We start from the raw sequence: 27,720 nt of genomic DNA on the forward strand, positions 1-27,720 counted from the left end.
ATGTGATAAAACATTACACTGCACCATAAGTTCCTGCTTAGCATGGCAACTGGGTGATAAGCGCAGCAAATATGCTTGTAAAACTGGCCACCTACTATCAAAATGAAACACTTACAGAAATCTTTGCCCTATTTGTAAGTCTAAATTGAATGCATTTTGCAAAACTGGGAAAGCGTGGTGCACACAAGATTGGGTGTTGCTTCTTGTTTTTGTTATTTGTTTTTATTCTGGAATGCATCCCTGAGCCCTGTTTTAGGACTCGTAGCCCCTGTTGATTGAGCGAGCCCCTTTAAGTGGCTGTGGCAATTCCAACAACAACAGCCGACCTCCTCTGGCAGGAAAAAGGCCCTTAACCACAAGAACTGGGGCTGGAGGGGTGGGTGGGAGTTGGACTGGGGGAAGGCAGCTTGCGGTCGTACATCTTGGGAAGGCTGCATGTGTTGCCCAGACAGCTCCTTAAGTGACTTCACCTCATCTCAGTGGTGCTCATTACTAGCAATAGAAAATCATCTGTTCAAGAAAGCAGTATATAACAAACCAACCCCCATCGGCAGAGAGGACAAGGTGCTGTCAACGCCGGCTAGCTGAATTGATTGGGTTCTGGACAGTGCTGTACATTTTCGAGGGTTGTGAATTCCATTTGTTGTTGTCACAATTACCGGCGCATATGTTGAAATTTCAATGCTTACTCATGAAACAGAAAAAATAAATAAATACATTCAAGAGCCTCCACAGTTGGCCTATTTAAGCATATTTCAATGGCTATAACTCAAAGCAGGGTACCATGGCAAAATCCTCACAGCATCGAGTATTCGTTTTGAAGTGTGTGTTTACTCTATTCAGTTTGTTAGCCTGCAGTCTCCAGGCAGGAGGCTCATGCTGGGATGCTAAGGAAGTATCTGCCTTCACAAGATGGGAGTCTAACAGAGAAGAAAGGGAAAATGGGCAGCTGACTCTCGAGACTGCATTATCTTCCACTGTCGAATTCATTTGAAATGCCACTTTTGACAAATTACAACCTTCCTTGCCACTAATATCCCCCTGTAAATGTCTTCCCACTTTCAAGTATTGTGCTTAAAATGTACATGCATGGCTTTTTGAGTGCAGTCCATATTTGTCAAATGGCCCAGGGACAGAATCACTCACGCCTGCCTGTGAAATAGGCACGAACACTGAATTGTGACTGCGAACGGCAGCAGGGCGTGCAGATTTAGGCATCAAAGAACTGTTAGGCTTAATGCTTTGAATTTCTACTTGTTTCATTAGAATCCACTGACATTTCATGCACACCTATGAGCTATTGTCACAGACTAACCTTTAAAAAGAAGAGTTATGAGGTATTCCTGAAGAGACAAAGGCCCCAGAGAAAAAGGAAAAGTTACTTTTTTTTTCTTTGTATTCTGCTTTGTAGTTGTTATGTTAAAAAGAAATGAACAAAACGTACTAATGAATGAATTTTCTTTTTAGAAAAAGGGGGGAAAGAAGCTTTTCAAATCATCCTCTTCATATTCTGGAGGAAAACTCGATTCAGTGTCGGCACAACTCGACATAAAAAGTTTATTCGTGGCGTTTGATATGCCACTAGAAAAGCGTCTTTCCAGGTATGTTGGATGCTTCAAAGCCTCATCAACATTTTATCAGTTGTAGCTATGCAGCATGACAGCCTTATCCTTTTTCTGAACAATCCTGTACCTCTTATACTCCCAGAAGAGAGATGGGTGGTAGCAGTACTTCCAGCTCATGATTTGGCTGCTCTCCTCTCCTCTTTGTCTCTGTTCAGCCTCTGTCGACGGCATTTCTTATGCTGTTCCCTTGAAAATAAATTGAAGCCTTCACAGACCCATCTCCGCCTATGCGTGCACAAACTTAGAAGGTGAGTTCTAAGTTTGTGCTCGCACAGGCTCTTGTCCAAGTTGACTGATCCCCTTTACGGGTGCAATGATTTGGCATTTCTTTCCACAAGTGTAGAATGTAGTCTCTCTGGAGCTCATGTTGCTTTTTAAACACACATATATCACAGTGATAATTACCAGAGCTGTTTTAAGATCTCCCCACCTTCGCTGCACTGCGACTGAATTACTTAAGTGTTTACATACTTTCCTCTATTTTTCTCTCATACAGTGAGCACATGTCAAAAACGGCGCATTTTAACGCATTGCATTTGAATAAAAACTGAGGAAAACTGTTCAGATGATTAATTACAAACATGTCAGAGTGGTCAATAAGCCAAGAGAACAATCTGGATACTGAGTTTATGGTGTGCTATGGTTATGGGTGCAGCTGCACATACACAGATACAAGCCCAAGCTGTTCTCACACATTCGCAGCAGTCATGAACTTTCCTGGACACCATGTCTGATGCACTATAATCAATAAATAAGTTTTAACCTGGCAGCTCCCAAAGTTCATATGATGTCTGACTGAGCTGATGAGAATCGGGCAGGTAATGGTCCAGTGAATTTACAGAGAGGGAGAGAACTTCTTGTGTCCCTCTTTCTATCTGCTCTATCACCTGCTGTGTGCTACATGTGAGGAACAGCAGGTTCAGACAATGCGGCCTGGTTGTCCTGACATTTTCTGTGTCAGGAAAACTTTGTGTGTCAGTTCATCTGTGAAAATAGCTTTAGACACACAAAACCATTAGCCTGCAACTTTTTAAAAGACAGCAAAATACAAAGTTGGTTCTATGTTTTGTCCCTCTGTCCTTTACCTTTTCCTCTTTTTCTGACCACCCATCATCTTGACCATCCTGCTGGAGAAGCAAGTTGTCGCCTGGGGTGTGGAGAGAATATGCTATTTAGTTATGTACATCTGGCCCAAAGTATCATCAGATTTTCATTTCAAAAAGCAGATAAAGCAAATAAGACAATTAGATTAGATTTTTGTTGTTTTTGTTTGTTTGTTTTTTTGAGAAAAATTATTAAACTTTACATCTGTGGGAGGTATTGTATATTATATATGTTAGTATAGTGGTGTATATGGTGTTGGTGCCTTTGTGCAGTAATGAGTGCAAGTAAACACTGGTGGAAACTGTTCATCAGACCTGCACACTATCTTAGAGAAATTCTGCAGGCCTGACTCTCACCAACAACCATAGGATATTATTGGTGAGAGTCCTCACATGACCTGCTCACTCCATACCCTCCCACAAGATTTCTGTTGGATCAAGGTGTCTTCAAGAAGACAAAAGAACAAGCATTGCACTGTATTGCTAGTCATCTATGAGTGGCTCTTCCTTGTTGAGGAGCAAGATAAATCCTGTTTTTCCTTGCTTTTCCAACTTTTCTACTGGAATTTGCTGAACTAAAGAGCTCTGTCATCCGAGGGGAAATGGAAAGCAACATAAGAGCTGTTGTCTTACAGTATGACTCACTTTTGTGTATTAAGTTGCCTGACACGTGTCTTCACATATTCACCAAAGATTTAAAAAAAAAACATTTTCACCCAGGCCCAAACCATGACACTACCACCACCATGTTTCATGAAAGTGATGCGTTCTTTTCTTGGAAAATAATGCTTCTCATTTAAACTCATCCAAAAACACTGTTCAAACAGCCTTTTGACGTGTCCACATGATCTTTAGCAAACTGCAGATGAGCAGCTGTGTACCTTTTGGAGAACGATGCATTTTGTGTTGTGCAGCACTCTCCTCATGGTCGATTCAAGAACATTAATATTGGCTGATGTGAGAGAAGCCTTTAATTGTTTTGAAGTCCCCCAGGGTTTCTTTGTGAGCTCCTAGAGGATTACATGCCTCGCTCGTGGCGTGATCTGTGTTGTTTGGACGCTCCTGGGGAGTCCAAGAGTGGCGTTGAATTTTCTCCATTTTTACACAGTCTGTCTGTCAGTGGATTGATAGAGCCCATACTGTTTTTATCTAATTTTATTTTTTCCAGTCTGATGAGCATCAACAACTTCATGGATGTCCATTCACATGTGACTGTCATCCCACTGATTAAAACCATCTGACTGTAAATGAATTTGGGTTTTTCTCTCTCGTTCCTGTTATCACTCGTTATGTCCCAGTGCTCAACCTCTGATGGATTACACAAAATTAGGATGTACATTACAATTCAATTTTTAAACAGTGGTCACCACTGTGGTTTTTTTTAATGTTATTATTACCTGAATTAGCTGAACTAATAGAATTTCTGACTGGCATAGATCCTAGATTATCTGGTCACTGTGAGCGCAGCCATGATTGCCTGCCTGCTCTGTATTCGTCCTCTTTATAACTGCTGACGTCAATCAAGCTACCGCTTTCAGCGATATTTCAGCTGCACACTGAGAGGTAATTAGAACAATGATTACCAGCATCCAGCAAAAGAGTGAAGACAGAGAAAGAAAGTGCTGACATGTGTGGGGTGAGCTGTGCCAGGCTCTGAAAATGTGCCCAGGCAAGCACATGTATGATGAGGCTTTCTGAGTGCACACCGGCTGCCTCTTGCGCTGTGCAGTAGCAGGTGGGTATAGTCTACATGAGGCCTTCTGCCATCTGTAGCCCCAGGTTTGGGCCAGGTACACAGCAGATATTTGCATCTGTGGGCAACTAGCTTGCACACATATATATACAAATATAGCCCTGTGCATGTAAATCAAATGTGAACGATTGGGAGAAATATCAATGAAATGCCATCTATTTGGGGGGGGGGGGTAAATTTGAATTTTACACACCCACTTACACAGCAGTGCTCAGACACACATTAAGCGACCACAGCTTCAACCACTAAGTTGACTGCAAGTGTCCTATTTAATTAATAGTCAACTAAACTTGAAGCTTACACTGCAACTGCTCTTTTGCAGTCAGCGGTCAGCGGATGAGGTGACACGTCATTAAGAGTGTAGATAATCCTCAGGATGCCCCAGATGCCACGCTAAAGACTTTTGGATCTGGATCATGTTGAAGACATCTGGCTGGCTCTCCGATGAGATGAGCCTCGTGCCCCTTAATCTGCTTCTAAATAAGATTAGGATCATGCTGGGATCAAATCCTAGCATTGATAATCCACACGAATCATTTGAACAGATAGCTGATTAGGGTATTATTTTAGGAGTGGTAATTTAACCAGGGAGATTTTTTTAAGATTAGATAAAATGGCATTAAAAAAACGTCACTCGATCTAGAAAAAAATCATTGATTGAGTGTGTGTGTTCCAATACAAGTTGTATGGATCACTTCTTCACTTAATGACGCCCGAATATGTGTCACTGTGCATATGGCTGCTACTTTAAATGACTTCCAAACATTTAGAAGGGTTTAAAATATTACACTTAACAGCTGCTTCAAGTGCAAGTTAATCCACCATCCCCTCCGTGCAGTAATCTAATGGCCATTTCCCCGAATGCATGGTTGCCATTATTTGATTTATGAAGAGAATATCCCTTTAATGTTGGAGATATGAGATTTGGTATGGCCTTGTTCTTAAATCTAGAAAAATTATGTTCCCAGAATAAGGAGCAACAAGCTGTCTGTGTGTGTGTGTAGGGGGGGGCATTTTATAATTGGTCTGTGGATGTGAACTGAATTTAACAGCTGTGTCTGCTGCTGAATATACTGCTTCATTATAAAGAACACAGCACACTGTAAAAAAGCTCTGGAGGGGTTTCTCGCAGTACAAATAAATTTTGGGATACCTAAAATTCCTGCAGAGGAAAAACATGTTTTAAAGGTGCCATGATCTGAATATCACATATGTATGCAGCTTATGCTGAACAGTAAGTGAAATCTGTGCCGTCCTGTAAACTTCCTAACAACAAAAAGATCCCCTGATACAAAAATGCAATTATTCTTATTCTGTATGAAACAGCTGTTTTTTATGTGTTTGCTTTGTTTCAGTGCAGGGACAAACGGGACCCGTAAAGCTACGTTAATATGCAGCCGTGATGAGACCTTATGTAAATCTCGTCTTAAATTGATCTCAGCGTGCCGTACTTGCTTTTCAGTTCACATGTATGTTTTGTGGAGGGGCTGCTGCTCATGGAGATGCAGGCACATCAAACCAAAACAGGGCTGTAAAACTCTGGGGCTGCGCTATTTAAGCACAAGGCCACCAGACACTGAGGGTTTGTTAATTATTTACTTTTTGGTCAGTCAAAAATCAATCAGTCGACTCAATTTAAACAGGGTCCACAACATTTGTTTGATAAATTATAATGTTAAGTCTGAGTGATGTAAAGGCAAATTTGCATTGCAATGTTGCTGATAAGATTTCATTGCCTCTCTGAGCTAGTTTGATGATCTTTTTAAGTATACCAACAAACTAAAGCTCTTTGACATCATTATGAACTTAATTCTTATCTGTTACACCCCAAAAACAGGGGCATTGCTAGCATTTTAGTTAGTTTAGTTTAGTTTTCTGTGGAGTGTGTCTAAGAGGACCAAGTGAAAATCAGTGAGTCCACAGTAAGTCATAATATTGGATCAGAAATAAAGGTTGGAAAACACTTGGGACAAATATTTCAGGCTCATGTGCAAACCTGCCTTCATATAGATGGTATTACCTAAAAGGTGGGACTGCACAAGATCTCCTTTCTGCATTAAAAACTGTTTAGAAAAGCAAAACTCATAATCCTAGTTAAGTAACAGTATGAAAAGTTTAGCAACATATATACTCAGTATTCAGTAGTAAAAATGGCTTTTTCGTCATGAGTGCAAAAGTACACTACTGTGCAAAAGTCTTGAGCCAACACTGGTTGTTTTCAAGGAGTCAGACTTTCTTGTAATGTTAAGGCCTTGAACCACTTTGAGGCTTTTGTTGAACATTGGCTGTCTTTTTTTTTTTAAATTTACTTTCAGTCCAGTCAATGTACCTGACCATATTTTTTTAATTTCACAAAATTAGGTTTTTATTTGTTTTCTCACTTTCTTACAAAAACATATAATTTGTTCCAATTCCTTTAGCTTAAGTTACAAAAATGAAAAGAATAACACAGTTTGACGGGCATAAATAGTATTTTTGGACACAAAAATAACACAACATGTAATAATATAGCGTAATATATTTCTATAGCTTTAAAAATCAGCAAAATAATAATGAATCTCTTCAGTTTCCTCAGCCTATGTAGAGAGAGGGCTGTATGTTCTTGATTTCATGTGTTCAGATTTGTGTGATGTGGGTGAAAGGAATTGAGCTACACCAGATGTGAAGTCCTTGAAGGCAGCTAAATAGATATAAAACTCCAGTGGGATATTTGGTTTAAATACATCCAATTATTTATTTAGCTTGTACGAGAATGAAAGGGGATGAAACAATGAAAGAGAATGAAAGAATGAAAAACAATGGTATAAAGAAAATGACATTAGCCCAAAAGGTGAGCCCTGGGGCGCACCATGCCAGAAAGAAGGTGTCATTAATTGAAAGTGAAAACGTTATATATGACAGTTAAAATGAGATGTTCAGGGAAACGACACCAAACAAAAATAAGCTCTCGCGCTCTCGTGCCCAGAGGGAGAAATGCTCATGATTAATATGTCATGGATTACTCATACCAGTGGGGGGAGCTGTTCCATGTGTCTGAGTGAAAGACTGTCTGGATGATACAGCAGTGTTGGGATGCCATCGGTTTCCAAAGAGGGCACCCTTCCTTTTTTGTTCCTCCCTAAAGCATAGTCACAAGCTGAAGGAGAATACAGCACTTGTTTTTGATTTCATAATTCTGCTCCATTTACTGCAAACAAGCAGTCACTTTTTATGCAGAGAAGAGCCTTCCTCAAAAAGGAAAGCGGTGTAAATGTCAGACTTTTCACCTTGATATAATACTCTTTTAATTCCCCATCTTTTTTTTAAAGCAAGGACGTGCACTTTCCCCGCTTCCTTGTCCTCTAACGATGCATACAGTCACAGAGTTTATTTTAAGCAACTTGATTTAGGGCTTTAATCCTATCTTCTGATTCCCGGCCACAAAGTGACATCATCTGTCCGTATCAGGTTACAGATGTTGGGCTCTGAGAGTGCTTGGATTTTAGCAGACGTTATTCCAAACAGGAAAAAATGTTACAGAGACAGCTTCAATAGGCATGGATATAACACTGCTACTTGCTCTCTGCAACCTGAAAGTACAGGATTAAGAAAGAGGTAAAAATATCAAAATATCACCTATGATTTGGAAAATGTATGGCTAACAAATCCACAACTGATGTGAATTATAATTAGGGTGTTCTTCTTCTCACTGTCGCCAAAGTGCTTGCTCATGGGAGGTCATATGACTGTTTTGATTTGATTGTAGGGTCTACCTTACAATATTAAGCGGACTGCTGTTGTGATTTGACGCTTTATAAATAATTGAATTGATTGAATAGATTAATCTACCCCCCCCCCCCCCCCACACACACACACACACACACATGAAAACTCTATAAAACTCTCTCTCTCCCTTTAGTCATATATATGTATATGCCTAAAGCTGTTTAATGGGCTAAAATGTCATTTTAACCTGTAAAGTTTAGTGAGTTGAGGATTGTTTAATTATTCTCTTTGCTTGTCACATACTACTACTCAATATACACTCATTACCAGTTTGATTAACTTTAGTGAGTGTATATATCTGCAGCTTCCGGTGGCCATCCTTATTGTATGGAAATTAGCCTAGCCACCTCTGCTAAACAACAACAACAACAAAAAACTGTTATTCTGAAGTCTTCCATATCTGTCCTTGCAGTTTTGTTGAACAGTATATTGAGGATTTGAAAATGAGGCGTAAGTATGGCCAAACTATTTAAAATGCTTTTCGGTTTGCCTTTTTATTTATATTTCATGAAGTTATTGGCTTTTCAAGTTTTTTCCAAGATGGCGCCTGTCTAATGGGAGTCTGTTGCTAATTAGCCACCAGTGCAAACCTCATAGATAAAAATAGGATGTTGTGAGGGGCACAGATTAATGAGCTGCGAGTCTCATGTATTATATCTTTGTGTGATAGTGGGTCGTGATATTTAACAGCTTGTGTGTGGTGCTAATTAGTGAGACAGAGTAACACAACTGAATATTGATGTGAAGTATATCACTAAAATCTTAAGGAGATGAAGACTTCATTGATGATGTGAATTTGCTCAATATTTTGGCAGATATTAGAGGAGGGTGGATCGATCCAGATATCGGTAGTACTAGTGCGGACTGATACTTTGCTTCTATTCTGGAAGTTCAGTATGTATCCCACTGAATTTCGTGAAATGCCTACATTTGAAAAATATATACTTCCAACATTAAAAACATCATGATCCTCTGTGTTGACTGTCAGGTCTATTTTATTTATTGCCTATAAAACATTTAAACAACAGAAGTTGTGCTTTTAGGAACAGAAACCTTAACACTCCTGGTCTCCAAAAGTTTTAAAATGCATGAAAAACAGAAAGGTGTGTTAACTAGTCAGTGTGGAAAGTAAAAACACAGTGATTTAATGGTATTTAAAATGTGTTCAGCATTAATTATATTTGCAAATCGATGATGATTTGTGTCATAAATCATGGCACACTGCTCTCCTTCTAACTTTATAGATTAAAAGTATCAGTAAGGGTCAATACTGCCGCTGCGTTTACTTGGTATGGCACACCACTAGCGGAAATGAGGTGCTGTCGCTGCTTTGCACTCCCACTCCATATTTTAGCTTTCGCCTGAGCGCAAAGAAGCGGCCCATGATCCAAACCTCTGTGAGACTCCACGCCCTGTTTTCCGGGGAGCCCGTGGAGATCCAGCCCTACAACACGCTGCTCCTCTTACGTCCCGTCCGCGATCAGTGAGCTGGCCGCGGCAGAGATTTCTCCTTCGGCTTGGATCTTATCTTTTACTCCAACGGAGCTCTTTCTAGTCTTTTGCGCGCTCGGCAAATGTCGGGAGCGGTATAGTGGACGCGTCTGTGCCGAGTCGTGCGCAAATCTTTCTGAGACTGCGCCTCCGTGGCAATGGATTGATTTCAGTGGTTTTTTCCCTTCCCCAACCTCTGCCTCGATCAAGTTGAGAAAACAGTGTGTAACCTGCGGCTCTCTCCTTCCAGCTACATGTTTCATCCGGCCAGTTTTAAAAGTAGCCTACCTGGCTCCGGATGTTCCTGCACATTTTAGGACGTTGAACTTTTTTTTCCTTCTTCTCTTTGTGCATTCACAGGAGGTGGACGGGGATTTTAAGGATTTATATATATTTATTTATTTAAAAAACAAAAACAGCTTCTCCGGGGTTCTTAAAGCCTGCAAAGATTTATTCGTGAAAAGTGATGGCCGAGCGGGGAGCTCTGTCGCTCCTCTCTCTCCTCTGTCTCACCTTTCTCTACACGGAGACCACCGCTGCAAAGCATGTTGACAAAGGTAAATGCCCGCAACCCACTAATAGTTGTGCTGTGTGTCTGCTTCTTCGTGCCTCGGTTGGAGGAACTTGCCTGGGTTGTCTTAGAGGAGTTGGAATGGAAACACGCACGGAATGTCTCGGGAAGGGGGGAAATCAGACAGGGGGTTAGGTAGCTAATTCTGCGGCGTTCGGGTCAGACACACTTCCATATTTAGATAACTTTAAAAGTCGGCTACTTTCCACTACAGGCACACTGTTTAATCCGAGACCAGCCCCTCTTCCGAGCAGCAAAAGCAACACGCTTTCACACTCCGTCCTTTTGTCTGCGTGGAGGCTGTTGAGGCAGAACTGCTGATAGGTTTCTCCGGTTGTCTTTCAAGCCATTGCCAGACATGCGGTGTAGTTGTGTTCATGAGCGTGTCTCTGAATTATGTGCAATAAACCTGCAAAGGCCAAGCAACAGATTCTGCTTGGTGTGTTGGAGTCTATCCATCAATCTGTGTGAGACAAGGTGTGTGTGTGTGGTCATGGAATTTCCGGGGGGGGGGGGGGCGCACACTTACACTATGCAAAGGGTCATTAGTGTTCACTGTCAGGTAATAAGCTGGCATCATCAGTCCAGCAGACCTCTCATTACTGGGCGTCAATACATGTTTTGCTGATGGATAAACAGACCCGATTCATTTGCTTCTGTTAATTGTTTTGAAGTGCGGCCACTGCACTGCAGTGTGTGCATGTCGGTAATATATGTTCTTTCAACTAGTAGTATTGTCTCACACACACAATTTCACCGATACTGGGCGTGATTTCTTGTTCTTAGAATAATGAGAGTGAGTGTGTGTGTAAGGGGGTGGGGGGTTCAGAAAAACCCAGCACACAGTCTGTTATTGGCACTTGGAGCCAGCGGTGCCTGAGATAAATTGGAGAGTCATGAGGAAAAATGTTTTTCCAGCAGTCATTGGAGTGCACAGCTCCAGCCCTTATCGCATACCCCATCGTGACAAAGTCATATCTTTATCATTTAAGATGGCAGACCTTATCAAACACAGCAGCATGAGGTCTGGACCAAAAGAAAATGTGGCAGTAACTGACTCTTGTGCAACATGGCCCAATTTTCTCCGTTAATTCTCAGGATATGCAAATAAAAATACTTTTGTGTGTCAAAACAGAAGGTCCGTGCACCTTGTTTTTTTCTTTTTTTTGAAAGCACGCTGTGTGGTTTGTCACTTAAAAAGAATGAATGTGCAAAGAAAGAGAGAAGAGACGGGCCTCTGCTAGCTGTTGGGCTCTCTTGCGTGTGGAGCCTGATGAAAGACCCTTTCCTGCATGAAAAGAGCTCTGCAGTAGTGGAAGGGGAGATAGAGAGGGGAAAAAAGCCCCTCCTTGGCTTTGCTGGAGATCAGTACAAAAGAGAAATGGGGGTAGGGTGAAACAGGCCGACTGTCTGGAAAGTAATAAAACCAGGAGATTAAGGGGTCCAGGGAGTTCCTTTGGGAGCTTTGATTGATTCCAGAGAATTGGACTGGGACCCACACGCAGGGAGAGTTTCAAATTACTAATTGTGGGGTCCCCTTCTCCGAAAATATCTGTTTATCCAAAACACATTTCTTTGAGGTCCTGAATGTGGCCACAACTTTTATCTTTATCAAGGATGGCGGAGTTGTGGTCTTAACTTCAAAAAAAAAAGAGTTTTGAGTCTGTCTCGTTGGGTTTCGGGACTCGCTGTGTAACGTTGGAAAAACCTGTAAAGGTTCAGACAAACTGCTGCTATTGTTAGCCCTTTCTCCTCTGAAGCTCTTATGATGGAACTTTGAAAATGTCTCAAGAAGTTTTAAGGGATTTTTTTGGTAAACAAGTCCCAGTTAGAGGAGATCCATTTAGGCTCTTCTTTATCTCGGGGTTATCTCTGTAATCCTGCTGGGAGGGAGCTGAGTGCTGATTGTCTCCCACAGGACAATGCAAATAACTTGCTGAAATGTGTAAACATTTGGCAACCCTCTGCGCTCGCATTGCTCTCTCCAGGGTTTTATCCTCACATACCATCTTACATGCAACGCTGCTCAAGCCTTCTAAACAACCTTTCTTTTCTTTTGCGCATTTAAGTTCTTCTCTCTGGACTCTGCTGCTAAGAACATAATTTACCACCTTTGTTTTGTTGTTTGGGAATGCCCTGGTGGTCCTAAATGACATTTTAGGGAGTGGGGGGGAGAGAAGGAAGGCTTAAAGGTGGATCATCATCCATGAATTTTCAAGAATAATTCAAGCATGACCCTCCGTCTGCTCTTTAATCTGTTCATAAAATGTGCAAAAATGTCCTCTTTTATCCATTTACACAAACTTCACCTCAAAAATGGACTGAGTCTTTTCCACAGGTCCACATGCTATTGTGATGATTTGAGAGGGGCCATGATGCAGAGTCATCTGCTGTCTCTGCTGCATAGAGTGTGCTGTTTACTGATCATTTATTTATGGGCTCCAATAGCTCATACTAAGTCCTAATGACCTCCATCCGCAGAGATACGGATAATTGCACATTTGGCCAAGTATTTGATTCATCTGCTTCACTAATGAAACCACCCCATTAGGCTATGCTACTGATCTGCAATTGCCACTGATGTGAGGGCTCAGTTTGTTGCTGCTCTTATGGCATAGTTGAAAACAACAGGCAGGTTGTGCCTTATTCCTTTTGTTCAAGGTTTGCAGGGGCAATAAAACAAAAATCTGTTAATGAAATGATTTTTGCTAAGAACGGCGACAGCAGTTTATCACATGTAATTGGCAGCGTGAACGGGTGGATCAATATTCTCTGAATGCATGGCTTAACAGCTGCTGTTGCTTCTTTTAGGTAGTTGGGCTAAGTGTAATCACCCCCTTTCAGCTGTCCGGAGGCCGATTTATGATCCAGTGTTGGTATTTGTTTGCGTTTCTTTGCTCCTTTGCAGAGAGAAGCATTACGTGAAAAGTTTTGGAAGGGTTAGGGAGGCAGAATTTCACGCAGCCCTCTGAGCTAACAGTGCCCGCTCATAAGCGATGGGTGTGTTTAAATCAAATGCCGATTGGTTGAATGGGTTGAAGCTGGAGAGGACAATCTAAATTTTAAACACCCAACCCGGCTACCACAGAAGTCCTCATTTCTCTCTCTAGAGAGAAACTACAAGGATCAGTCAAAGCTGAAATACCAACAAAAGTAGTCGTCGTTTCTAGCAAACCGTATAAATGATGGGTGTAGTCACTGTAATGTCACCATAGCTAGTGAAGTACCATCATAACACATCTATAACAGGATTTTCTCCGTTGAAAATGTGGTGTTTCGTGAAACAAAAGAGCCCTCATTGACTAACGCCTTATAAATCACAAATATTACTTAAATATTACAAATATTATAAAATTATTATTTACAAGACAAACTTGATGCCCTTTTCATGAACCTGTGTACTGAGGTCACAAAGCAAGTGGATGTTTTCCAAATAAACTTCTGTACGAACACAAGCTGTCGCCCCCTGCTGGCCTTCGAAATTAATGCAGGTCAAATATACACACTTTACTTTTCAGGTCACGAACCTGCGACAATCTTTTATACTGTCTATACTCTATAGTTGTTCCACGGGCAGGCATACACATGCTCAAGCCTTCTGTGGCTAACCAATAGTTATTGTCTTTTATATCATCACATACGGTTCCCAAGTTTGTTAATTAGCTCATAAATTGCTCATATTTAAACACTGCCTACAGCGTAGACCGAAGTTACAAGATTGAGAATCAGAAGAATGTAGAATAAGTAGAGCATCCTTATCACATTTGATCCAGTTTCTTGCCATATAAAACTCGGTGTCAGTTGTGAGTTTGAAAGATTTCTCCATCAGACTAAGACTCTATTAAATTTGAAAATTTCCCCCTCCTTGTTAATTGTTCATAAGAGCTGTTGCTCTGGCATTGTTGGTCTCCGTTTGGGGCATAGACTAGACTGACTTGCTGGTTGCTGTGTTGCTGAAGCAGAGCTGCTTTGAGCGAAGCGAATCCAAACTTGCATCATGGTCTAAAACCCCGAGCAGATCATAGGCAAGCATATAGCTGTAGCTGCCCCCCTGCTAAGATGAAATGCTGCTTGTGTTGATGTGTTGCAGAGAAACACTAGTTTCTCCTACTCCTAGACATTCAGTGGCCTGTATCAGGGTTCTGAGTTTTCCTCTATACTACGTTACATGTAGTGTATGTAGTTTCTTGTTTTTTGAGTTTAGTAGGCAGATAAAAATGAGGTTTTACCTTGAGGAGTGCAGAAATAAACATTAGCATTTTGGGGGGGAAGTGATGTGTAGCAATGATGAAGGTATTAAAAGCCAATTTTTCTATCAATATGAGGCATAGCAGCTGTCGTTCAAGTTAACTTTATTCGTCATGCTGTTTGAATGTTAAAGAGACCCATGTTCATAGAAGCTGGTTGGATGATGATGTTAATGCTGTCACTGTACTCTAGAGTCGTTTCATATATAAAGGGCTTAAAATGAAGATTTTCCTTTTCTTTATAAAGTCTCTGGTGCTGTCTTCAACCATCATGTTTCTCAGTTCTTTGAAAGCCAGTCTATTGTGTATTACGATTGGTCAGTTCACAGAAAGGCGCTCACATCAAGTGCGTCCTTCTTAGAGCTGAACTTCTCGGCTCAAGAGATGCTCCTGCTGTGCCTAAAAATATGTCAGACGGTGCACCTTTCCACTTCGACTACCGTCTGCCGTCTTTGTGTCTGCTCACCCTTTCATGTCAAAACAAAGAAAGCTGGGGGAAAAAAATGCTTGGACTTTAAAGAGGCTGACGAGTGTCTAGAGACCATAAAGCTGTCCATACTGCCCTGTGTGAAGACTCTTTTGAGACTTGGTAACCTGAGGGACATTACATCAACAGCATTTATATCCTTTACTGGAGACTTCCTGGAAACATATTTGCCTCACTCATTTTCACGCTTCCTTTTACGTCTATTTTAAAAATAGAACAGAATGCAAAATTTCTACTTCACTGTGCTGCAGCCAGGCTCTCCAGGCTTCCCCGTTCCTCTGTGATTGAGTGATGCTCCGGCTTAATGACCTTTGGGAGAGTGGAGGGTTTTTGTTTTTTTTTTTCATTTTCCTCAGGCTGCCTCAAATAGCAGCAGTATGAGCGAAGCATACGAAGAGGAGACTGAAATTATGGCTATGTGTCAATAAGAGCCCGGTTTCCCATCTTGGTCAGTGTGCTTCAGTGCACTTAAGGCAACTGTGTGTGCTGTGGGGTTTGTGCAAGCGAGTATCACTGGCTCAAGACCAAAAGCTGGAAAGAGCTGCGTTGTTGCGATGGGCCACGATCTTGACGATGTTTTCAGCTCAGCAGGACGTCTGTTTTTGGAGAGTTGCAGATTGTGTTTAGCCTACCTTGAAAATAATCTAATAAATAAGAATCAAAGAAAAATCATCATAGCGATCTTAAAGGCGTCTTTTCAGAAGATCCTGCAGAAATTAACCTTTTGATAGAGTTTACCACCCCCTTTTTTTTTCTTTACCCTGTGATCATTTATTTTTCTTGTTTGACTGCAGATATTTAGAAAATTATTGTTGTGTGTAAAGAGTTTATGTTCATTCAAAAAATAAACTGCATACAAATAAGAATCATTTTGGCCCTTTTTATATATTGAAGTGTTTATCCGAGCAGCACTTAGGCCTGTAAGTGAAAGTTGTCTCACTAACGTGCTGTAGTCTTGCGTTTGGATGTTTTGTAATATTTATGACCTGCTCGACTGCAGTTCCAGCCGGTTGTGTTCTTCGGGACAGAGTGGCATTGTCCAGTCGTTCACTGCATGCAGTAAAATCACAGGAGCCAAGCTCTTGCGATGCAGTGCACGTCTTTTATAACTGCAGCGTGACAGCAGCAAATGGAAGGACGTGTGTACTGATGTTAGATTTAAGTAGTGAACGGCAAGCAAAGGAGTAGTTTCCCCTGGTTTGGTGTTCAGGCAAAACCTTGAAGGATTCCGGGGGAATCTTTTTACAAGCACAGCAGGCCAGCGAGAAGTTTTCTTTTTTAACCTAAAAATTTTTCCTCCAACTTTTGCTATTTTGGTTCCCCTGAGCTCCTGTCGTGGTGTCTCCTGTCGGTAGTGGCAGCTGCATAGGATTATGACACATGCAAGCTGTGCTTGTCAGATGAGCCTCAGCTAATGAGTGCAAGGCTCTTATACACAAAACTGTTTTTACAGCCCCGGGGAGCATATTACAGGCATTTCCTATTAAAATAAGATCTCTTAAACCTTTTTTTTTTTCTTTTTTTTTCTTTTTTACAGTGCTTAAATTTCCCTGTCCCTAAAACTTTTGTAAATCCTTTAAGGTTGTATTTATTGTATTTTTATGTAAATACTGGAAAAATGTAATAAAGCTGAAAGAACTGGAATAGCAGTTGTGGTTTAAATCTTTAAAAGCAGATCTGAGTGTTCCTGTCCAGGCTTTTCTAGTCACTGTTAGAAGAGTTTGCGAGAACTATGGCAAGATGTCTCTGTATTCAGAGACTTTCACTTGAAGCAGTCTCACGGTTGCATCTCTTAACAACTACATGTGAAGGACATTTAAAAAAATAGTCTTTTCAGAAGGAAGCACATAGGATGGAAAAATAGCAGATATCTGAAGTATAAGTGGAACGCAAAACAAGCAGACGAGACTCGAACATCCACGTGGGTTGTGCTTATTACTACATAGGGTTAAATGTTAGATGGCATCACCTTCTTGCAGAGGTTGGATTAACCCACTCTCGTACTGTCAGTCGTTGTTTCTAAGAATCTTGAATTTGATTTGGTGTCATTTATATTTTTAATCTAACTGTGTGGTGTCGAGTTTCATTCTTGGCAGCAGTCCTGGTTGTAAATTAAGAGAGACTAATACTCTTTCTTGAAAGATGGATTAATAACCTTCATTTGGGTGCACTCTACCTGCTGGAGTCCCAACATCCCGCAGTCCTCAGACATGAATTTATTCTCTGCTGTCCTTTTGGAGGACATCCAGGGTGTGATGAATTAACCTGAAAGTCTTCTCGGTGGTGTAGTTCATGGTGTAGTGCAGTAGTTAAGTAGCTCGTGCTTCAGAGCGACTACAGGCAAACAAGAATCGATGCAGCTCCTCCAATATAATGATTTTTGTTCATCATAAACGTGCAGTATGGCTGATGCAATTTGAATCATTAATTCCAACATGAGATTGCTCTAATGGATTGTGTTTGATTGGGGCTGAACTACAGTGTTGTGTTTAACATAATCAATGTTCCTCTGCTCATATCACTGGTGCCCAGTTCAGCAGATCTTGTATGTTGGAGAGGTTTCATATACCCTTATAAGGTATCAGTCACCCATGTACACAGAGAGGCTCTCAGCCTTCATTCAGTCAAAGGAACATTGACTGAATGAAGGCATTTGTTGAAAGGGTGTGGGGGCAGTCAGTCACAGAGAGAGGATTGTGAGCTGTGCTCAGTGGAGCTTTCTGCCTTCGTCTTGTGCACGGCCGTGGTTCTTGGCAGCTTTAGACTTGGTGGGATGTGTGTGTATGTTTTGGTGGGTATTTGTATATAGGCGTATGCCACCCATCTGGGGTTGAACAGCTGTTTTATCAACAAGCTTCAGAGAGCTTTCCCGGCTTGACAAAAACTAGCAGATATTTGCATCTACTTTCACAGAGAATGAATAAATGGGACTGCTTTCACATAACTTTGCCACTGTGGCGTCACTGATCGGTGAGATTGACACTTAATTCGAGAAACATAATCATGGACGGATGCATTGATCGCCACACTCTTTTTATTTTTTCTTTATTGTGAAAGTTTAGTTTAGAACAAAATTACAGATTTGCTCGTGGCGGTGAATTGTAAAGACATTGGTAGATGTGTGGTTTGGTTTGTGAGAGAACATTGATTTCTAAAAATGAGTTTGGGAAAAGATTTATTTTTAGTCTTTTTTTTTTTTTTTTTGAAGTTTGAAAATGTTGCGCTATTCTGGAAAACCAGATTACTGTCACATTGTGATTGAGTCGATTATTATTATGTTAGCTCTTGTAATCCAGTTCAGTATTGGTGCACAGCTCCCGCTGAAAGTTTTTCTTCTGTCGTTAATGAGCTGTGCCAAATATAGTAAATATGTGCCAGAACAATTCTGTTTGAAGTTGTATTTTCTCCTTCCTGGTGGGTTTTTTGCAAGCAGGGAACTGGTTTGTCTTCTTTCTCTCTAAGAAATCTATTGAAACCACTTAACTTTGAAGCGGAGTTGGTGTGTTAGTGTGCTACTGCTTCTGCGAGAACAGAAGACGGTGTCATTTTTCCTTTTTTTTTTTTTCCCCTTTTGTCCTGCACTGTACTTTTCCATGGAACTGTCTTGGCATGTAAAGCACATCAGCTTCCTGGATTGTTGAGTCTCAGTCATTAAGTTTAAACAGTTTAGGCTTTAGAGGTAGATCCAGGAGAGGGTTATGTACTTGTCGTGTATGTATCAACCAGTGTCCCTCTTCTTCTTGAAATCCCTCCAGTCAACCTCCCTGGTTTTATTTTGATTTTTACCTGCTGCTATGGTGATCCCTGAAAAAATTCTGGTGGTATGAACCAATGTTTCTGCTGCCAGAGTGAGCTGAAACGATTCTTTGAACAGTTCAGCATTAGATAGAGGCTCCTTTGTGCCACTGGGAGCTCCCCTTTGGCGTGGAGCTCTACCGACTGCAGTGGCTTCTCACCATGTTATTGGAGCCAGTTCCTTCTCAACTCTGAGCTCATCTGAAGCTAACAGAGGTCAAGAGTGACAGCTGAAATGGTGAAATTGCTGCTTTAAGCCTTTTTAATACGCTGCCATGATGTAATGGAATTGGCTGTCTCTTTTCTGCTTTTTTGGCCTTTCACAGTTGAATAAATGTGTCTCTCTGCGGCACTTATTTGAAACATGATGGCATTTCTACTGTATGTTAGAAACGCAGAGCTCTAAGTAACACAGAGCTTGAGCTTTCCAATCAAAATGCTAATTACATCCTGAAATTTGATTTAGAGTACAGGGGAGATGAATACATTTGATCAAAATGTCTGCCCCAAAATGTGACGTGCTCCTTTTAAAAAAAAAAAAATAGAGAACAGGAACTCTTAAAAAGGTATTCATTATTTGTGATTTTTGTAGCAAGACAAATTTGAGTAACTATAAGGGAATTTTTAAAATAAATGACTGGTTGTGATATAAAAGATGGAGTATGTTATTTTACTGAGAGGAAATGAAGTAACTGCACATTTCTACAGAAGCATTTTTTCCACTGCAGGAACTGGAGGCAGACTTGTGGTGCTGTGTCACTGCTATAGCAACGCCATTTGTTTACCTTCTCTAGAGCTCAAGAGACGAGCCCAGGCATGTCTGAGAGGAAGAGCCCTGTCAGCCTCCAATAAAAATCAATAATGATTTTAGTAAAAGTTGGAAACCGCAAATGTCTTTAACCCTTTAAAGCCGGTCGGAGCGGGCACGCCGGAGGACTTGTACTTACATCTTATGCCATCAGCTTGTCCTAGGTCACAGTTTCCTTCCACATATAGCTTTGCAAAAACTGCATAAAAAGCACTTGCAGCAACAAAAACATAATATTCCAGAAACACGCTTTGCCAATCCGATCAGCTGTTTGTAACTCTTAAATTTCTCTAACTAGAAATATATGTTAAAAAAAACAAAATGATTTTCAAATTTTTTTGTAGTTTATTGCACTTTTTTGCAATTTATGTAATTACTATGCACTTAATGCATACATATTATTAAAATTTGGGCTGTAATGGTTGTATTGATGTATATAAACTTGAAATGCTCACAGAAATGGCACTACAGCATGTAAAAATATAATATAAGCTCTGGCGGACTTGGTTCTACAGTAGGTCTTAAAGGGTTAATGACTTCAAGCAAAAGCTCACCTTTCAGTACAGCCAGCCGACTAAAAAGGAGATGCTAGCAGCATGTGTTGCTGGAGTACTTGCTAGTTGTGCTCCATATGACGGGAAGACCAAATAGTGGATGGAAATTACTCGCGTGTCTTTCATCCTTTCTTCCTCCCCTCAACCCCAACCGGTCATGGGAGATGGCTCCCCCTCCCTGAGCCTGGTTCTGCAACAGGTTTCTTCCAGTTAAAAGGGAGTTTCTCCTCCTCACCGTCACCAAATGCTTGCTCATAGGGAGTTGTATAACTGTTGGGGTTTTCTCCATATTATTGTAGGTTCTTTATCTTAACATATAAAGTGCCTTGAGGCGGCTGTTGTTGTAATTTTTTTTATTTATTTTTTTCAGTTTTATTGCGTAACATTGTTAATTTAGAAGGTTAAATTACTTTGGTTAATGTTAAATTATGGTGTTAAGCATTTATTTAAAATTTCCAGGGAAATTTCTTGAAATATCACTGTATAATTTTGAGGCTATATCACCCACATCTAACTCCTATGGTCAGAGCATTTAGCCTCTATTTGGCCTAATGCTAGAATGACTCCGCTCATCCTCACATACAGCACAACAGGGCTTCATTCACTGTTGGATTAAGCCATGTAGAACCTGAGAGCAGCATCTGGGGCGACACAGTCTCTTGAGCTGTCTAAATACAGATGTGACCTTCCTCTGTCTGAAATGGTGGAGAAGGAGGAGGATGAGCTTTGTCAGGACGAGCGGGGAGGTGAGGATTTCTGCCCAGCTTCAAGTGTACCCAAAGAGCAGTGATGGAAAGCAGCTGCATCAGTTTTTCCTTAAACACTGTCCCTTGAACTTTGAACCCACCCCATACCCCCCCCCCCCCCCCCCTTTTTATTCTTCAGCCTGTGGCAGGTCACAGCACGCAGCACCAGTGTGGCTGCATAGTGGAGAGCAGCCAGCAGGGAGCACCTGCAGAGGAATAGCAGGCGAGCAGCATTCCATCACAGGACCCCGAGACACAGATGTCATACGAGACACGAGGGAGGTGGTTGGAGTGGGGGGATGAGCGGAAGGGCCGATGGCAGAGGTTTTGGCATGGTGGGGCAGTAATGGGGTGGGATAGCAAGCCAGATGCTACCAACAGATTCTTAATGAGGTTTCCCATCAAGAACACAGGGAGATGAACATTAATGACTACGGTTAAACTTGTCTGTTCATTTACTCCCCCCTTTTCAATCATGCTAGGATGAGGTGCCCGACATGTTTTGGGCGCATGATAATTGTTTTTCCCCCCCCTCTTTCAACCCATATTCAACTGTTTTTGGGCTACAAAGAGTGCAGCAGTTATTGGGATGAAATTTAAAAAAAGGATACTTTTTTTTTTTCTTTTAGGGCAATAATGTGAATTGTCAGTATGGTGTAGAGTGGATGCATAAAGATGCAGTTTTAATAGTAATGAGGTGGTGTTAATGCAGAGAATTATATTTGACTGTTATGAACAAATACAGGCACTGCATTGATGAGTGAAGTCACAGCCAGCAAAACACGAAGCTCCCTTTGTTAGTCATTGTCTTTACACAACAAAAGGATTCAAAGTATGTAACAACCTTAATTAAGGGCGGAGATGTTTGTATTTCTCCTGTGAAGGACAGCATGTTCTTGTATAACCTTTCCCTAGCTACCAACAACCCAAGTGCTTGAATTGATTATTAGTCGCTTGGGAGAAAGCAGAAATGCTTTTTCTGCTTGCATACTTCATTTACCTGGAGTAGTCTAAATTAGTCCTGAGTGCATAAGCATGTCACTCAAGCTTTCTGGACACCTGCTCAACAAATTTGCTCAAAGAGCACACATACACACAAATGCACTCGGAGCAAGATCCTAAAATATGTCCTGCAGTCTGTTTCTGCCATATGGCTTATAATATTGTAGTGAAGTGTAGCAAGTCTAAATGAAAATTCACCCAAGATTATCTAATTAAGCAGGTGTGAAAGGAGCTTAATTCAAGATGGCTTTGGCATCTCTCACCAGTCTACAGTGGGGCAAAAAAGTATTTAGTCAGCCACCGATTGTGCAAGTTTCCCCACTTAAAATGATGACAGAGGTCAGTAATTTGCACCAGAGGTACACTTCAACTGTGAGAGACAGAATGTGAAAAAAAAATCCATGAATCCACATGGTAGGATTTGTAAAGAACTTATTCGTAAATCAGGGTGGAAAATAAGTATTTGGTCAATAACAAAAATACAACTCAATACTTTGTAACATAACCTTTGTTGGCAATAACAGAGGTCAAACGTTTACTATAGGTCTTTACCAGGTTTGCACACACAGTAGCTGGTATTTTGGCCCATTCCTCCATGCAGATCTTCTCGAGAGCAGTGATGTTTTGGGGCTGTCGCCGAGCAACACGGACTTTCAACTCCCGCCACCGATTTTCTATGGGGTTGAGGTCTGGAGACTGGCTAGGCCACTCCAGGACTTTCAAATGCTTCTTACGGAGCCACTCCTTTGTTGCCCGGGCGGTGTGTTTTGGATCATTGTCATGTTGGAAGACCCAGCCTCGTTTCATCTTCAAAGTTCTCACTGATGGAAGGAGGGTTTTGGCTCAAAATCTCACGATACATGGCCCCATTCATTCTGTCCTTAACACGGATCAGTCGTCCTGTCCCCTTGGCAGAAAAACAGCCCCATAGCATGATGTTTCCACCCCCATGCTTCACAGTAGGTATGGTGTTCTTGGGATGCAACTCAGTATTCTTCTTCCTCCAAACACGACGAGTTGAGTTTATACCAAAAAGTTCTACTTTGGTTTCATCTGACCACATGACTTTCTCCCAATCCTCTGCTGTATCATCCATGTGCTCTCTGGCAAACTTCAGACGGGCCTGGACATGCACTGGCTTCAGCAGCGGAACACGTCTGGCACTGCGGGATTTGATTCCCTGCCGTTGTAGTGTGTTACTGATGGTGACCTTTGTTACTTTGGTCCCAGCTCTCTGCAGGTCATTCACCAGGTCCCTCCGTGTGGTTCTGGGATCTTTGCTCACCGTTCTCATGATCATTTTGACCCCACGGGATGAGATCTTGCGTGGAGCCCCAGATTGAGGGAGATTATCAGTGGTCTTGTATGTCTTCCATTTTCTGATGATTGCTCCCACAGTTGATTTTTTCACACCAAGCTGCTTGCCTATTGTAGATTCACTCTTCCCAGTCTGGTGCAGGTCTACAATACTTTTCCTGGTGTCCTTCGAAAGCTCTTTGGTCTTGGCCATGGCGGAGTTTGGAGTCTGACTGTTTGAGGCTGTGGACAGGTGTCTTTTATACAGATGATGGGTTCAAACAGGTGCCATTCATACAGGTAACGAGTGGGGGACAGAAAAGCTTCTTACAGAAGACGTTACAGGTCTGTGAGAGCCAGAGATTTTCCTTGTTTGAGGTGACCAAATACTTATTTTCCACCCTAATTTACGAATAAATTCTTTACAAATCCTACCATGTGGATTCATGGATTTTTTTTTTCACATTCTGTCTCTCACAGTTGAAGTGTACCTCTGGTGCAAATTACTGACCTCTGTCATCATTTTAAGTGGGGGAACTTGCACAATCGGTGGCTGACTAAATACTTTTTTGCCCCACTGTATGTTCAGTGCTATGAAGCCAACAGTTCATTCAGCTGGAAGATGTGAATTTTTTTTAATTTTTTTTTTTTTTTAAGCTGGGGACAAAGTGGCACGTTTCCATTTCTCTTCAAAAGAAGATGTCAGAAGTGGTCTCGAGTTATAAAAGGTAGTGGTTTTATTAGCCACTGCTAGCCTGTGGGGAGCTTTTTGTTGCAGAGTGACAGGGGACTTAATAATGAAGCTCTCTAACCCAATCAACCCTGAATCAATGGAGCCCCTCTTTCCCTTCTTTGTCCCTCTCCTGTTCCCCCTACAGTGCCACTGCATTCCCAGCCTGGCGGGGCAGTGTCTCCGGGCCAGGGCCATGTCACGCACCCCTTCTGGCCCCAAACTGGCTGCATGCCAAATATCCTTGGGCAAGACACTTCACCCGTTGCCTACTGGTGGTGGTCAGAGGGCCCGGTGGCGCCAGTGTCCGGCAGCCTCGCCTCTGTCAGTGCGCCCCAGGGCAGCTGTGGCTACAATGTAGCTTGCCATCGCCAGTGTGTGAATGTGTGTGTGAATGGGTGAATGACTGAATGTAGTGTGAAGCGCTTTGGGGTCCTTAGGGACTAGAAAAGCGCTATACAAATGCAGGCCATTTACCATTTACCATTTCAAACAACCATGGTGGGGGGGTCAGGGGTTCAAGTGCTCCCCATGGGGCAGTGCATTGGATGCCTAGTGACTCTCGGCCCCAACCACTGTCAACACTGGCAATTAATATCTAATGAGAACAAAAGTAGCTCACCTCATATCTAGTCGTTTGGTTCACTGTTACTGCCCCATTCCCATTTTCCCGTTCTTCCACATCGGCTTTAAAGCAGGGGCGAGGATAGTCTCTGTTGGCTCAGCGCTGATAGTGAAGCGCTCAGAGAACATTCCTTGCGTGCTGCACAGAGGTTGAGTGTAGATTTTATGGGCTGTGTTTCTGCTAGTTCCACAAATACCTGTGGTTCATGTGCATGCTGTAGAAGCTTAACCCCTTCTCATGTGTGACATCTGAAATACAGCTGCTGGTTATATGATGGTATTACAAAGGCCTCTCTGCTACTGTATATCCCAATAACTGGGAAATCTTGAACAAATCTGCAGCTGGGTCTTCTTTTGTTTTCGTCTTGCGCTTGTGTTTCATCAAATTAGCTAGGTATTTAATTTGCCTTTAAAAGCACATACTGACATTTTGGAAAATTCATTTATTGGTTTCTATCAAGAGTTCAAGTTAGCAGATCGATGTAAATTTCATTTGTATGCACCTAATATGGAAATAAGACTTGGATGGATTTTCCACAGGTTATCACTGAGGCTAGAAACGGAGGGAACAGCTAGTCTCGCTGAAAAGTAAAATGATTAGCTACATGGTACAATTTATCACGTGACTAATTTGTCTTACTAAGCAGCACAGATTGCATATTTTTGGCTAGAAAGATCATTTCCTTCAGGATTTTTCTTTTTAAAACTGCCTTACTTTATATATACTTACAACTTGGTATATAACACCTTCCGAGTCTACTAACAGGCACCTGTTAGTAGACTGTGCGGGATTTATTTCAGGACTTGGGTTTGCTGGTCTAGATGCATATTTCCTAACATCATGTAAGAAATAAGCATCTGTGTTTATAATGCTTTAAAACAGCGGTCCCCAATCCCTGGGCCTCGGACCGGTACCGGTCCGTGAGTCGTTTGGTACCGGGCCGCGAGAGTAGAGGCTCAGGTGTGAAATGTATGGTTTTCAGGGTTTTTTGTTGTCGTTTTTATCGTTAACTCTGTTTTCCTGGGTCTTTTCATGTGTGTTATGAATAAATCTTCTTTTTTTCGGTACCAGTACTAGTTTTATTTTGTTGTATCTATCCGCGACACCTTAAAGGCCGGTCCGTGAAAATATTGTCGGGCATAAACCGGTCCGTGGCGCAAAAAAGGTTGGGGACCGCTGCTTTAAAACACCCATTTTCTATACTTTTATATTGAGGATATGCTATGAGTGTTGTGCTTTTGTTGCCATCCTGCAAAATGTATTTATTTAAACATAACAGAAGACTTGTGCTTTTGCATGCCTTTAATGCTTACTCTCTTCACAGAGCTGTTTTAAAGTTAAATTCATATAGATTCTTTAACATGTTGTAGTTAAAGGAAACCAAACAGTCGTCCTACCCATTCAAAGGTACTTAAAGCGCAGTATCCATGTGTTGTGGTTGTGGCTGGTCAGTGCATCTGCGATCTGTATTGATAAGATTTCCTGAGGGGAAACAATTGTGTGAAATGCAGGAAGCCATTAGGAAGCCAGGGACTCATGACTCTCCCTGCTGAGTAAATAGTGCCTGGGCCTCCCCGATTTCATCCACTTTTGAATGAGCCCCGCACTTGTAACAATAAAGGCAGGAAATGAACTGTACTCACACAGAAGCGTGCAGGATGCTCATTGTGTTCCTAATTGACCAAACTAGGTTGGGTGATGAAAGCAGACTTTTTGCCCCCCCCTTTGTTGGACAAAAATAACTCAAAGGTAGCATACAGTAGGTGTGGTCGGACAAGCAGCTAATGAGGCGGTATTTCATTTCAGCATAGTTTCATTTATTTATTTATTATCTTTAGATCATTTTGGGCTGTTGTGGTCACGTCCTAACTGACCCAGTTTGTGTGAAATGGGACCTCACAGCTCGGACCCATGACTGCCTAATGTTGCCTGGTATTGCTTACATGTGCACATACATGAGCAATGGAGAAAAAATAATAAAAAGTAGTGCATAGGAGAGAGCAGACGTGTCAGCACTTGGTACCTCATGTGCTGTGTGAAAACAATCACTCCCCACTTTCAGCTTGCTTATGATTTCCCAAGCTCATCTGGCTGCAACATCCTTGTTTTTTCTCTGTGGAAGGCAGCCATGACTCTCACCCAGACAGCATTACTTAAGTTGTCACCTGAGAAGCCCTCCTGGGGAAAGTTGTTTTGTCCTTGAGTGTAGACCATAAGCGTATTTAGGCTGATCTGTATTCAGGGGAGATTGGTAATGTAGTAGGGATTGAGGTTATGCCTCCTACCAGTCCTGCCGCTCAAGAGACAAAATTCAGCGTGTGTGTGTCTGTGTTGTGTGTGTGTCAGCACGCGCACTTTTAGCCATTAGCCTTTTCTTTCCGTGAACATTGGCTATGCACTAAGGTAATTGTAAACCAAGAATCAAATAAACCAGTTTCTAAATGGCCATTTTGGTTTCATTGTTGGGTAAAGAATGTGCGGCTCTCTGGCCCACTTTTTGTGCTCGGCATAATTGATATTTGCTTTACCCCTAGATTAAGTGACAGCTAAGCAGGTTAGTATTGAGGATTTTCCCCGATTAATTCCAAGAGTCCAATCTGAGCAGGCTGGCCACGCTCCCTGTATCATCCCGAACGTCTGCCTTACCTGGGATTTACTAGCATATGAAAGGGAAATGAGATCAGAGGTGATAAATCCTGCAGCAAAGCCTCCCTCAGTGAAAATGAGATGCCCACATGGTATTGTCTGTCAGCAGGTGCCCCTGCTCTCATTTCTGATAAATAGATTTTGAACATTCAGGTGATGGGAAGTGGGGTAGCCCTACTGAGTGCAGGCTTTTTTTCCCCTTTGTATTGTGCCTTGTAAAGCTATATGCTCCGGTCTGGCTGTCTTCCTTTTGTTGCAGTAGAGCCCCATTGTAGTGGTTACTCATTCACACCATGTCCACACACTGTTAGGTTCCCCCTATCCCAGCAGATTTGCAAGCAAGTAATTTAGGGGTTGTTAAGTGATTTAGCATCTGTCTTTGATAGGACCCTAGTGAGCCACAACTGCCACCCCCCTTTCCACCCATCGCTGTCTGTGCCTGTGGCGTCAAGGCCTGCGTTTGAATTTCAATCAGC

The 27,720-nt window shown here is 41.8% G+C and overlaps 1 protein-coding gene across 12 annotated transcripts in view; it reads left to right on the forward strand.

Moving 5' to 3' along the window:
* Positions 1-1,455: 1,455 nt before the first annotated feature.
* Positions 1,456-27,720, forward strand: part of neo1a (neogenin 1a) — a 162,517-nt gene continuing 136,252 nt past the window's right edge. For 8 of the 12 annotated variants that reach the window (XM_082526437.1, XM_082526446.1, XM_082526441.1 and 5 more), the window contains exon 1: positions 9,646-10,294. In XM_082526437.1, the coding sequence (XP_082382563.1) occupies positions 10,204-10,294 (91 nt within the window). In that variant the 5' untranslated portion in view covers positions 9,646-10,203. Of the gene's footprint in view, positions 1,602-9,644; positions 10,295-27,720 lie in introns of those variants that run through there. The other 4 variants (XM_082526448.1, XM_082526440.1, XM_082526439.1 and 1 more) reach the window with 3 other exon arrangements.

Source organism: Aulonocara stuartgranti (genome assembly GCF_965226115.1).
Source record: "Aulonocara stuartgranti genome assembly, chromosome: 1".
Lineage (NCBI taxonomy): Eukaryota > Metazoa > Chordata > Actinopteri > Cichliformes > Cichlidae > Aulonocara > Aulonocara stuartgranti.